This window comes from Rattus norvegicus, chromosome 1, assembly GCF_021556685.1.
Source record: "Rattus norvegicus strain SHRSP/BbbUtx chromosome 1, alternate assembly SHRSP_T2T, whole genome shotgun sequence".
NCBI classification, from domain to species: Eukaryota; Metazoa; Chordata; class Mammalia; order Rodentia; family Muridae; genus Rattus; species Rattus norvegicus.
In genome coordinates, this window is record NC_141534.1 from 174,659,806 (window position 1) to 174,674,171 (window position 14,366).

The 14,366-nt window shown below is 37.8% G+C and overlaps 1 protein-coding gene across 2 annotated transcripts; it reads left to right on the top strand.

Moving 5' to 3' along the window:
* The first annotated feature begins 954 nt into the window (after window positions 1–954).
* Or5p52 (olfactory receptor family 5 subfamily P member 52) lies at window positions 955–7,289 on the top strand. Of its 2 annotated transcripts, none has more exons than XM_087659326.1 (2): window positions 955–961; window positions 5,990–6,915. In XM_087659326.1, exons 1-2 carry the CDS (start codon window positions 955–957, stop codon window positions 6,913–6,915), a joined length of 933 nt encoding a protein of 310 aa, XP_087515452.1.
* Window positions 7,290–14,366: the final 7,077 nt, after the last annotated feature.

Sequence of the window (14,366 nt, forward strand, 5' to 3'; positions counted from 1 at the left end):
TCATGTGTTCTGTGCATTTAGGGTAATTCAACCATTTGGGCTAATATCCACTTATCAATGAGTGCATACCCTGTGTGTTTTTCTGTGATTGGGTTACCTCACTCAGGAAGATATTTTCCAGTTCCATCCATTTGCCTATGAATTTCATAAAGTCATTGTTTTTGATAGCTGAGTAATATTCCATTGTGTAGATGTACCCCATGTTCTGTATCCATTCCTCTGTTGAAGGGCATCTGGGTTCTTTCCAGCTTCTGGCTATTATAAATAAGGCTGCTATGAACATAGTGGAGCATGTGTGTTTGTTATATGTTGGGGCATCTTGTGGGTATATGCCCAAGAGAAGTATAGCTGGGTCCTCAGGTAGTTCAATGTCCAATTTTCTGAGGAACCTCCAGACTGATTTCCAGAATGGTTGCACCAGTCTGCAGTCCCACCAACAAAGGAGGAGTGTTCCTCTTTCTCCACATCCTCGCCAGCATCTGGTATTATATCTATATCACTAACAATTCCTGGATCCACACTGGGCTCCATGTCAATGACTTTGATATCAAGGTTCTAGTGAATATGGATCACTGCTGTTCTGTGAGTGACTGTCTTAACTCCAGTTCCATGGTTTACAGGGCTAGGGTTATGATAGATGCTCATTGCAATATATATGCATATGCATATATGTATCTGATGTATATTATATGCATATAATATATGTGTATACATATATGTATACATTTATGTATGCATATACAAACACATGGAGTCAGCTGATATGGTGAGTTTGTTAAGTTTCCTTATGGTCCATGGGGTTCTCCTTAGTGGAAGACTGTGAAGTGTCTGGGCAGTCAGAACTGACAATGGGTGTTTGGGAGATGGTGAATGTATATCATAGTTTTAGTGAATGGTTGAGATGAACATAAGGCTTTTATGTATATTCCTATGATCACAGACACCTTTATTTATATGGGTTGTGGTCTTAGAATGTACTTTATAAAAGTTGGAGCTGCCTTACAAAGCCATTTCAAGATCTACAGTTTACTTCACCTTTAGGAGAAGAAAAATTCTCTGATGGCTTTGTGTTGAAGAATGTACATATAGACAAATGATCCTACAACATGCATGAAATAAACACCTGATGCAGAATAAGAGTGCAGACAATGATAATTATATATATATACATATATATATAAACAATGTGTCACTTCAGATGTTCTGCATCCTGTTATTCATCAAAGATTTTTAGAAATGATGGATGGCTACCTCAAACCCTTAAGTCAATATTTTATGTACTTGACTTATTGCTTGCAATGCAATGTGGATATAGGTTGCTATATTGAGGGGTGTTAGATAGTTGCTTAAGATACCTAAAAAGGAGTGAATCTTATATACATATTTTTAGCATCATCATAATGTTTCTTCAGAAAAAAACAACAGTTTGAGGTAATATGTTCATTATTTACTATTTTGCCTTTCATTTTGAAAATGGCTTTTCAATTTGATTTAAAGTTAAACTAGAAAGTACTCTTACATCAACCACACTAGTTATCATCAATTAACAAAATTAGTTATTTTTGAATGTCATATATTCTTCTGGGAAACCAAAACCATTTTGCTCTCTTTCAGTGACCAATACAGAAGAATTCCAAAGTACACTATAGCTTGTAGATGCTCCATAGGGAGGGTCAGCCAGGAATTAATGAGTCACTTTGTTATTTCTGTATAAAAAACTGAAGGACCTGTCTCTCAAAAGGACAGATAGCAATAACCCTGAGGGTTTGGTATGCTTACACAGAGCCTCTTTTCTCTCCCTGCATGCTCAAAGATATCCACCACCAGTCCTGCTACATGGACATCTTTGGCTAGCAAGAATATTTAATAATTCACCTTGAATTCAGACAGCAAAATTTTATGAAAGTAAATGGATTACACTTTCAAAAAGTTCCTTTCTGAATTCATTGTCACAGCTCTGCTTCTAGATGGTAAGTCCAAGAGTCATGGCTTAAAATGACAAGGATGTTCATTCGTTGAAGAAGGTAAGCAAGAGAGGCCCTTGTTTCTCCCAATACAGCAAACTAGTTGGATTTGTGGACCCAGAAAATAGTGGTCAACAGCAGCCACAACTAAGCTTGAAAGCTGAAAATATGAAAAGAGGAGTCTGGAGGGAAAGACTGATACTTAGTTTGGAGTACATGTCTAGTCCTATGTTCTATTTACCATTACTGATGCCTGATGTAATAGGGAGACAGGATATTAGAGTGGTCAGACCTCCTGATCCATGGTGACAAGAAAAAAGCCAGTCTAGATGTCAGCAACACAACTGTGTAGTTGGGAGTAAGAGAAGGCCAGTAAGTACACATAAGAATATCTTAGTCCAGACCCAGGCAGACAGGGGAGATTTTGCTTATTTGGAGTAGTGCAATAGGAAGCTCTGGCATGTGGAAAGGACAGTTATGCCCTTCAAAACATGGAAACAGTTGAAAGTACCACCATTTCATTTTTATTTCATCAAACAAATCCCTCACTTCAGGGGTCAGGGAACGCTGTGGAAAAGGAGGCAGATGGATGTAAAAGCCAGAAGGAATGGAGGATACCATGAAGACAAGGCCCTCTAAATCCACAAGGTCACATATCATATGGACTCAGAAACTGAGGCAGTATACACATAACTTATGTGAGTCTGCATGTGTCTGCACCAGGTCCTCTCTGGATAGCAATTTAGAGTTTTTATGGGATTCCTGAGTGTTTGAATGAGTGGGTCTCTGAATCTTCTCTTGGGTGTTTTTCGTTGCTGTTTGTTTGATTCCAATGTGCCAGTTTTGTTTTATCTTATCTAATACTCAATATTATACTACTGTATTATTATATTATATTCCCATAGACACCTGTTTGCTGTCTAATGAGAGACATAAATGGAGTAGATCCAGATAGAAGGAGGGATGGGTAGGAACTGGAAGGAGTAGAGGATGTCAGAAAATATTAATTTTCAACAAAAGAGGAAAAAAGTTATCTAACATAGCTATGTGAGAAGATACCTCTGTTGGTTTGTAGATTCCATTACATTTAATCTCAAAACAGAGCTTCAGTATATTGACAGATAACATCACTGAACAAACACAAAACTTGGAGCCAAAGCGATTGTCAGTTTAAAGTATTTTCAGAGTCTAAAGAGAGGACCCAGCAAGCTTGATAAAGTTAGGATGATTTTCCTTGTCAGAATAGATTAGAATGATTTTTTGTTGCTTGTTACCATGGCTCAAGAGCTCTGGCTACTCTAATATCCTCCCTCCTTACTGCATCATTACTCCAAGCTAAGAAATTATGAATATTTAAATTAGAAAAAGAAAGCAGTGGAGGTATACACGCTTTATTCAAGTATTTCAATCGTTTTATGCATAAAACAGTTTGTACCATTGCATATTGACATTAATACAGGTGAAAATAACGTTTTAACAATAGAGCTAACATGGAGGATTACTATCTGTTATTAGTGTAATTTGAATACAATCAAGTTATATTGTAGAAATGGTACAAGTTATTCTTGAATGGGCTACAGATATTGAACAATGAGTCATTGCTCTTCCCAGTTAACTTATTGGAAGAACTCAGGCTCCTCATCAGTGAAACTAAATGCTTATTTTTTACTAAAGGAAAAACAATTGAGTCTTTTAAGGAATTGTTACTTAGTTCTGGAAAGATATTGAATACTGATATTATTGGTTGTAATAAACGTTTAGATTCCCAAGAGCTGCATAAACAAACTTAGCAGAAAATTGTATACTATACATATTGTATTTAGTAAGTCTGTGGATATAATCATAGCATCTTCTAGAATGACTCTTGAAAATTATGTAATTGGAAGAAATAATTTAGGCATAATGTTTTTGTACACTATGTAAAGGTTATCCCTGTGTTATTCAAATGTTGATTTCTCTGACATCATACCTTGTTTCAATCTGGACATAGCATTCTAATGCTTATACCAAGAATCCACTGACACAACTTTGTGTGAACAATTCTTCACATTTGTTCTCTGCCTTGTCAATAAATTCTGATCCCCTGTGGTTTGAAAGAAAACAGAATAGGGTAGAAACTTCCACCAGCCATAGGAAGGAGGGCAAGGGGTGGTAGTAGTGGTTCAGATCTGTCATGAGGATGAAGAGCCACGAGGAAGGGTCCAAGAGGACAAAATGAGAAGAAAAACATCAGAAGCTCAAAGAGCCAGATTGGTAATAATATGCAAGTATTAATTTGAATCATGGGAGGTAGCCAGATTAGCATTAGCGTTTAATATAAATTATTTAATTGCTCAGCTATTGAGGTGCAGCTTGAGAAAAATCTTGGTTTCTTTGTGTAGTTATTAGGGACTAGCAAAGGTAAAGAAATATAGCTGCCAGATTAGTTCACTATATACATTTATATTAAAATAAACTATTTTACAAGAACTATATGTTATAGGGAGATATATTTTGAGAAATCATGAATGAAGACTACAGTATTCTGGATATTGGACCCAGGAAGATGACATAGATTCTGTGCAGTATTTCATATCACTGAACATCATGCAGGCATATGCAGTTCCATAAGCACTTTAATCAAGAAAGAATTCCAGAAGTCAATAAAGTATATAGAGAAATTTGGCTCAGTGGTTTTCTTTAATCAGAATTAGGTAGATAAACCTTGAAGCTCAAAAGGTAATTGTTTTGAATTATTGTCCTAAAATAACCAAGTAAGCATTGAATTGCTGTAATAAATTAACATATTTTTCATGTTAGTATCATGGTGGTTGAGATATTTTTGGGATTTCTACGTGTGGTAGTTAACAGTTATAAAGATTCATATCTGAAAAGAATGCTGATAAGTTATGTTCTACTCATTCAGGGCTTATCATGCTGTTTCAAAAGTTATATGGGTAAGGATTGATAATGTAAACCAAATTCTTATATTCTTATATTTTAACTTTAAACATAGCACAATTAAAATATATCTAAATTGGGCATAGTGGTTAAAATGTACAGAGCCCTGACCACAGTGCTAACAAAAATAGGATGAGGATGTAAATTGAAAAAAAGAAAAGCCAAACTTACCTTAAATATTCTTGGGTTGTCATATACCCCTTACTAACAATTGATCCCACGTTTTGGTGTCTAATATAACATTTTTGTACTATTATATGAAACATTTTGGGATTTACTCACTTCTAAAGCTAAGAATGTAATCAGACAACATTTGAGATCTAAACAGAGATTTTCCCGGTATTGCTATAATCTCCTTGCCTGATGTTTCCACCATACACATTTGTAAAGTGACAGGTTACAACTTTCTTTTATGTAACTATTAAAATCCTTATAAAACTGTTGTCACAAAGGGTAGTTGAAGCAACTTGACTGTATGTTCCTGGGCTATGATCACTCATATCTGACTCCAGAATATACTAGGTCTATGCCTTAGGGGTGATAGATATGTTTTTGTGTTAACAAACCTGTAAAATTGGGAATTAAATGGCATGTAATTATATCTTATTATATACAGCACAACAAAAAGGCTAGGGAGGCTACCAATTTGAAGAAAGAAGAAAGGTATCACTCAGATATAAAGTATAGGTGGAGTGGTTGAAGAAAAGGATGTTTGATATGGAACAGAGTGTGAGAGGTGTATGCGGGAATATCCATAAATGATGAGTATCATGAGAATAGATTATTTGAGTTTATGGACCTGAAGCATTCTAGGGAGATATTAATAGTGAAACACTGAGTAGTAACTTTAAAGAAACATACAAAGAATTCCAAGTGACAGAGACTGCAGCTCATCAGCTTCATTTTCAGAGGAAAGGGCAAAACGACATTTCCAAGAGAAGGGTATTTATGTGCTGAGCAGAAGAGATAACCACAAATAAGTAGGTGACCAATGAAAGAAATCTATCAGTGTGCAAACTGAGAATATTATAAATATAAATATTTTCATTTCCCTCAACAGGAAAAGTTCACACAAGAGACAGAAGCTGGAAACCACACCACTGTGGCAGAGCTCGTCATCTTGGGACTAACAGAGGACCCTAAGCTGTGTATAGTCTTTTTTGTGATATTTCTAGGAGTATACATCATCACTTTAGTAGGCAATATCAGCATCATCACATTGATAAGAATTTCCTCCCAGCTGCACACACCCATGTATCTATTCCTCAGCCATCTGGCTTTTGTAGATGTTGTATTTTCAAGCTCAGTCTCAGTCATAATGCTTATGGAGCTCCTTGGACATGGGCTGGTCCTACCTGTGGCTACCTGTGCAGCTCAGCTCTGTATTACAGTGTCGTTTGGGTCAGCTGAGTGCTTCCTTCTGGCTGCCATGGCCTATGATCGCTATGTAGCAATCTGTTCACCTCTCCTCTACTCTACACTCATGTCCTCTAGAGTCTGCTTTCTATTGTTGGGGGTGTCCTATGTTGGTGGCTGCATGAATGGTTGGACATTTACTGGTTGTGTGTTAAGTCTGTCCTTCTGTGAACCAAATCAGATAAATCACTTTTTCTGTGACTTCTCCCCTTTGCTGAAGGTGTCTTGCTCAGATGTCTCCATTATTGGAATCATCCCCTCTATCTCTTCTGGCTCCATTATTGTGGTGACAATTCTTGTCATAGCTGTTTCCTACATCTACATTCTTATCACTATCCTGAAGATGCAGTCCACTGAGGGCCGCCACAAGGCCTTCTCCACCTGTACCTCCCACCTCACTGCAGTCACTCTGTTTTATGGGACCATTACCTTCATTTATGTGATGCCCAAGTCGAGCTACTCTACTGAACAGAACAAGGTGCTCTCTTTATTCTACACAGTGGTCATTCCTATGCTCAATCCCCTCATTTATAGTCTGAGGAACAGGGATGTAAAGGATGCTCTAAGGAAAGCAATTGTCAGAGTATATTCATAGACCCTCTTGAATTCAAGTAATTTGTCATAATTTTCTTTCCTCATGTCAGACCTAGCATCTATCACACGAGACTATACTGAATGCTTCATATTAAAACCTGTGTCTTTGAACTATTCTTACTTTTATGTATGTATGAATCATTTGCAGGACTACCCGATGCCCGTGAAGTGATAGGAATAGTCATTTCTACTACAGAACTTCTGCAAGATAGCAAATCTCATTGCCTTTATCTTATTTACGTAGCAAACAACAATTTGTGCCATCTACACGTCAGACTTTTTAAAAAATTTTATCTTCATGCTATATGAATTTATTTGTTTCTCACAACAACAACTAACAAAGTAGTACCTTTATTTAATTTTGTGGAAAAATTGCCTGGGCAAAGACAGGAAGTACACTGAACATATACTCATGAAGATATGCATTGAGTTTATTTCTATTAAAGAGTTGGTTTTTAAAATCCTTCAGTTTCTACATTTAATAATGTATTTATTTGATTAGGTATTATAAATTAACCTATTTGCAGATGAGAAATATGAATCTTGGAGAAGTGAAATAGTTTTTCCAGAGGAGTATATAGATTCAGGAGTGATTCTTTGCATCATGCACTTAGAGTATACGCCACCACAACCTGAATAATCATGTTAGCACACTTATCCTATAAAGGATATGTTGATAGTTATTCATGCTAAGTTAGTGTATTGAGTCAATCTTTCTAATGAACGGTATGGAAATATGACTTAAGTTATTCACATTAAATAATTAATATGAATATCAAAAACCTATTTTTATTAAATCAGATATTGATATCATAAACATAAGATTTGACTTGAGTTGTAGTCATATTTACATAGGTATTTAAGAATAGAGTATTTGAAGTGATATAAACATTAGTACTTACAGAGATACAAGGGGCATTTAAAAATCTTTGTGCTACTGTTAATAGCTGTGGATATAGCTCAATGAACAAATTAGAACATATAAAAATAGTAGAACTAATATCTCTGAATGAACCTCCCATTCATCCAGTGGAGAGTATCTACTTTAACTAACATGAATATCATTATAAGACTGGAGATGATGGGTTTTGATAGATTATGGGAACTCTATAAAATACGGAGAAAACTATGATCATGAAAAACAAAGATGAGAATTCAATGTTTTTTCCTTAGAGTAATGGGATTAAAGACACAAGGAGATAGTGATAATTATCAATTCCAACCAGACAGAAAAACATAATTGTCTATAATATGAAAGTGCATAGGATTCATTTTTTTAAGTCTTTAATTTTAATAAACAAGCAAGCAAACAAACAAAAAATGAACTATCTGTGTCTAAATCTCATTCGAGGGCAAGGAAATCAAAAATTTTAAGGGTGGAGCCACTGACTAGAATACATGATAAAAATTTTATTGAATAAAACTGACTGAATAATTAATTAACTCTATAGCTATTAAAATATAAGATGAAAATATGATATAATGCTATGAAGTAGAAATTTCTAGTTTCTTTGAAGACTCAGTTGTGTTATGTGATGTCTTTCTGGAAACTGGCTTAGGAGAGGCTATTTTGCTGAGTCAGACACATGGGAGGATGTTTTGCTAAGAAAAGGTACAAGTGCTATTTTTCTGGAAGATGCCTGGAAAAGAGTATGGGATATTTTGCTGGAACAGATGGTTGAGGGGACACATGATGTATGGAAAGGGTACAAGCATAAGCCAACAGTCAGTGGACAACATTATGCCACTGGTTCGCCTTGTCAGTCTTTGCTGGTCTTTAATGATGATGCAAGAAATTGGTTTGCCTTGCCTTCTTTCATGATCATTGTTTGTCTCTGACTTCATAGAGAGAAAGGCACCAAAGAACTTCTCATAATATTCTTGCAGCTTCTTGCCCCTTCTGCATGGACTCGGGTCAGTTAGAAGAGCCTTGCTTCTTTTCTGGATCAAACTGCCATTGCTAATTTGTGAATGTTGTTTGAGTGAATTGAGATACTGCTGCTGATTCCTGTGAACTGAACTGCTGATATTCTGACAATGAAGATTGGAATCACCCCCAAAGAACTATTTTTAAACAGATCCACATTGCCCTTTGCCCTATTAACCTTTCCTTTTCACTACTTCTGGTGGGTGTTGCCTTAGAAGGGCATTTAAGACCCCTTATTAAAGTAGGTTCTGAAAAAAATCTAAGTCTAAAATGAAAATACTAAATAATTATAAAACTATGGGACTTGGTATAATTTTGATTATTGCATCATTAATTCAACAACATTGATTATTACCAATATATACTAGGTACTAGTCTAACACATACATGATATAAGTCAATTAATATTTCTAAATTTCACGTTACTTCTCAGTGTGGCTGCAATTGGGATATAATGTGAATTTTAAAAATAAAATAAATTGTGAAAAAATTTAATTGCAGCCACTCTTCCTCCTCTCCTCCCAGTCCTACTTTTCCAAATTCATTTTCCCACTACCCCTCCTCTAATCTGAGAAGAAGGGCAGGCCTCCCTTAGGTGCTACCCCACCCTGGGTCATCCATTCCCAGAAGACTAAGCACCTCCTCTTCCACTAAGGCTAAACCAGGCAGTCCAGTAGGGGAAGGGGATACAATTGCAGGCAACAAAGTCAGACGCAGCCCCCATTCCAACTGTTAGAGGACCCACATGAAAACCAAGCTGTACATTTTCTACAAATGTGTGTGTGTGTGTGTGTGTGTGTGTGTGTGTGTGTGTGTGTGTGTGTGTGTGTACCTAGGGCCAGCCCCTGTATGTTTTTCGGCTGGTGGTTCAGTATCTGTGAGCCCCCATGGGCCCAGGTTGTTTGACTCTGTAGGTCTTCTTGTGATGTCTTTGACTCCTCAGGCTCCTTTAATCCTACCCCATTATTCCACAAGATAGTCCAATCTCCAACTGACATTTGGCTATGGTTCTCTGCATCTGTTTCCATCTGCTGCTGCATGAAGACTCTCAGGAGACAGTTATGCTAAGTTCTTGTCTGCAAGCATAATGAGGATCATTAAAAGTGTGAGGAGTTGGTGCTCTCCTATGGTATGGATCTCAAGTTGGACCAGGCATTTGGGGATGACTATTCCTCAGTCTCTGGTCCATCTTTTTTACTTAGTATCTGTAGGCTGGACAAATTTTGGGTTGAAAGTTTTGTGGGTGGACTTCCATTGGGAGTCCTGCCTTGCTATAAGAGGTAGGTACTTCAGTCTCTATATCCCTGCTAGTAGTAATATCAGTAATATCAGTTAGGGTCACCTTCATAGGCCCCCTGAAACCCATGTCTCCAGCTAGTCCCAGAGATGTCCTCTACTTATTTCCATCCTATCCCCATCCCTCTCCTGCCCCCAACTCCCACACCTGATTGGCATAACCATATACATACCACCTCCTCTCCCACCCAGTTCCCTCTCTCCATTCATCTCTGATGAGTATTTGTTTCCCCATCTGAGTGAGATTCATACATTCTCCCTTAGGTCCTCCTTTGTATTCAGTTTCTTTGGGTCTGTGGATTATAACATGGTGGTTGTCTTGCGATTTATAGCTAATATCCAATTATAAGTGAGAACATACCATACATGTCTTTCTGGGTTTGTGTTACCTTACTTAGGATGATATTTTCAAGTACCATCCATTTGCCTGCAAATTTCTTGATGTCCTTGTTTTTAATAGCCTAATAGTATTCCATTGTGTAAATATACCACATTTTCTTTATCTATTCTTCAATTGAAGGACATCTAGGTTGTTTCCAGTTCCTAGCTACAGTGAACAAAGCAGCCATGAACATAATTTACCAAATGTCCCTCTGGTATAGTAGGGTGTCTTTTGGCCCAGGAATAGTATACCTGGGTCTTGAGGTAGACTATTCCCAATTTTTTGAGAAACTTCTAGATAGATTTTCATAGTTGCTGTATAAGTTTTCACTCCCAGTAGCACTGAAGGAGTATTCTCCTTGCTCTACATCCTTGCCACCATGTGTTGTCCCTTGGGTTTTTGATCTTAGCTATTCTGATGGCTGTAGGATGTAATTCCAGAGTAGTTCTGATAGGTCTACCTTTATTATTTGGCTTTCCTCCCTTGGAGCCTTTAATTTTATTTCTTTGTTTTATAGATTTTGTGTTTTGATTATTATGTGGTAGGAGAATTTTCTATTCTTGTTCAATCTAATCAGTGTTCTCCAAGCTTCTTGTATGTTTATATGTATCTCTTTAAGTTGGAAAAATTTTCTTCTACGATTTTGTTGAAAATGTTTTTGGACCTTGGGGCTGGGACTTTTCACCTCCTTTATTCCTGTTGTTCTTAGGTTAGTATTTATAGTATGCGAGCTTTCCTGGATTTTTTTTGAGGGTCAGGAACATTTTAGATTTAACATTTCCTTTTACAGGTGTATCAATTTCTTCCGTTGTATCTTCTACTTCTAGGATTTTCTCTTCCATCTCTTGTGTTCTGTTGGTGATGCTATTGTCTGTTGTTCCTGTTCTCTTTCCTATGATTTCCACCTCCACAATATTTTCCTAGGTTTTCATCAGATTCTGTTTTGTTTATTGCTTCTACTTCCATTTATTAGTTCTTGAATAGTTTTATTTATTTCCTTCACTTATTTAATTGTACTTATTGTATTTTCCTTTATTTTTTAAGGGATTTATGTTTCCTCTTTAGAGGTCTTTACCTGATTGATTGTAATTTCCTGTATTTCTTTGTGGGATTTATTCTTTTCCTCTTTAAAGGTATCTATAATCTTTATAAGGCTATGTGCTTCAGTTGTGTTAGGACACCCAGGTCTTGCTGTAGTGTGATAGATGTGATCTGAAGGTGCCATGTTGTCCTGGCTCTTGTTGTTTCTGTTCTTATGTTGACCTTTAGCCATCTGGTTGTCTCTGAATACTCCTAGTTTAGTAGGTATTGGAAGTAGGCCTAATGTGGCTGTTTCTTGTGCACAAGACCTCCTGCAGGCAGCCTTGGACTGGATGTTCTTGATGTAGCAGGCCAGGATATTCCTTGTGAGGTGAGTCTGAATGTTCCTTGTTTGGTAAAGGTACTGGAGATCCAAGGAGAGTCTGAAGCTGTCCCGGGACAGTTGGGAACACTCTGAGGCATAGGAAGGGAACCTGGGGAGAATGGATATAACCTGGTAGTTCAGTGGGCTTGGATGTTCCTTTTTCAGCAGGCGTGATGGAGGACATCAGAGCAATAGTAGGACCTCCATAATATTTTCAATAGAAATTTATACTGAAGACTGAAAGCTAACAAGGATAAGTCAAATGGAAATGACATTATATTGTTCTGCATTTTAGATTTCTCCTATTCCAATATTTTATTTACTGTGAAGGATTACTATTGAAAAATAAATAAATGACTTCTGCCCATATTCCTGACTGAAGAGGAACCTGCCTAGTGCTCTTTGTGCACTCTGGGCTCAGGATCCTAGGAGCAGTAAGGGGGCAGGATCCTTCCAGTTTCTGCCTGCATCCAGAGCTGAAAGCCAGTGTCCAGGATCTCCGATATACTTGTGAACAGAGGTAAGACCAAGTCTTCTGCTCAAAGTGACCTGCATAGTGGCTTCAGGACACACAAAGGCAGGAACAGTCTGGGACAGGTCACTTCTGGTTTCTGCCCAGAGTTGAACAGCCCCCACAACTCTCTGTACCCGAATCCTGCAGGGGAGAGAGCTGGACTCTCAGAAGTACAGACAATCCTGAGAGCTCAGGGGAGACTGCCACTTCTGCTCACATTCCTGGCCCAAGGGGAACCTGCCTAGTGCCCTCTGGATATAGGAACACAAGAGCAGTCAGGGGCAGGACCCTTCTGGTTTCTGCCTGAGCCAAGAGCTGAAAGCCAGTCACCTGGAGAGCTGACATACCCGAGAACAGAAGTAAGACCAACTCTTTTGCTCCAAGTGACCTCCCTGGAGGCTTCAGGACACATAAACCCAGAAACAGCTCTCTGTTCTCAGATCTGCATGAAAGAAAACAGGTCTTCAGGAGTGCTGACACACAGGTTCACAGGAGGATCAAGCCACTGTCAGAGACAACAAGACAAGCTAACACCAGAGACAACCTGATGGCTAGAGGCAAGTGCAGGAACCTAAGCAACAGAAACCAAGACTACTTGGCATCATCAGAGCTTAGGTCTCCCACCAAAGCAAATAGCAGATATCCAAACACATCAGAAAAGCAAGATTTTGATTTAAAATCACATCTCATGATGGTGATAGAAGACTTTAAGAAGGACATAAATAACTCTCTTAAAGAAATACAGGACAACAACAAGTAGAAGCCCTTAATGAGGAAACACAAAAATCCCTTAAAGAATTACAGGAAAACACAGACAAAAAGGTGAAGAAATTGAACAAAACAATCCAGGATTTAAAAATGGAAATAGAAACACTAAAGAAAGTACAAATGGAGACAACCTTGGAGATAGAAAACCTAGGGAAGAGATCAGGAGTCATAGATTTAAGCATCACCAACAGAATACAAGAGATAGAAGAGAGAATCTCAGGGGCAGAAGATACCATAGCAAACATTGACACAACAGTCAAAGAACATGTAAAACAAAAAAATCTCCTAACCCAAAACATCCAGGAAATCCAGGACACAATGAGAAGATCAAACCTAAGGATAATAGGTATAGAAGAGAGTGAAGACTCCCAACTTAAAGGGCCAGAAAATATATTCAACAAAATTATAGAAGAAAACTTCCCTAACCTAAAGAAAGAGATACCCATAGCATACAAGAAGCCTACAGAACTCGAAATAGATTGGACCAGGAAAGAGATTCCTCCCATTACATAATAGTCAAAACACAAAATGCATAAATCAAAGAATATTAAAAGCAATAAGGGGAAAAGGTCTTGTAACATATAAAAGCAGACCTATCAGAATTACAGCAGACTTCTCACCAGAGACTATGAAAGCCAGAAGATCCTGGACAGATGTCATACAGCTAATAGATAATAGATAACAGATGTCATGCCAGCAGTTAATAGCTGGGAAGTGCAGAGAGAGAGAGAGAGAGAGAGAGAGAGAGAGAGAGAGAGAGAGAGAGAGAGAGAGAGAGAGAAATTTAGGTCCCTGGACTTGGGACTGTGAGGAAGCTGGAGGAGAGCATATCTTAGGAGAGTGTGGAGGAGAGGAGACATGGAGGCTGCCACGAACAGGTAATGACATGAAGGAGAAAGAAGCAGAGCCACCATGTGAAGGGGCCAAGAGAACATGGCTCAGCTGGGTCATGAGCAGCCAAGATGGAACATAGAAATTAGTAAGTAGTAACTTGGAGTTAGCAGTAGGAGGTAGAATCTAACAGCATGGAGGTTAGGCAGTTGTCCAGATAGTGTGCAGCTTAAGGAATATTAAAATACAAAGGCTGAGTTTGTGTCTTTCATTCAGGAATATAAACCACTGAGGTGGGTAGTAACCCCATACTGGGATTTATTAAAAAT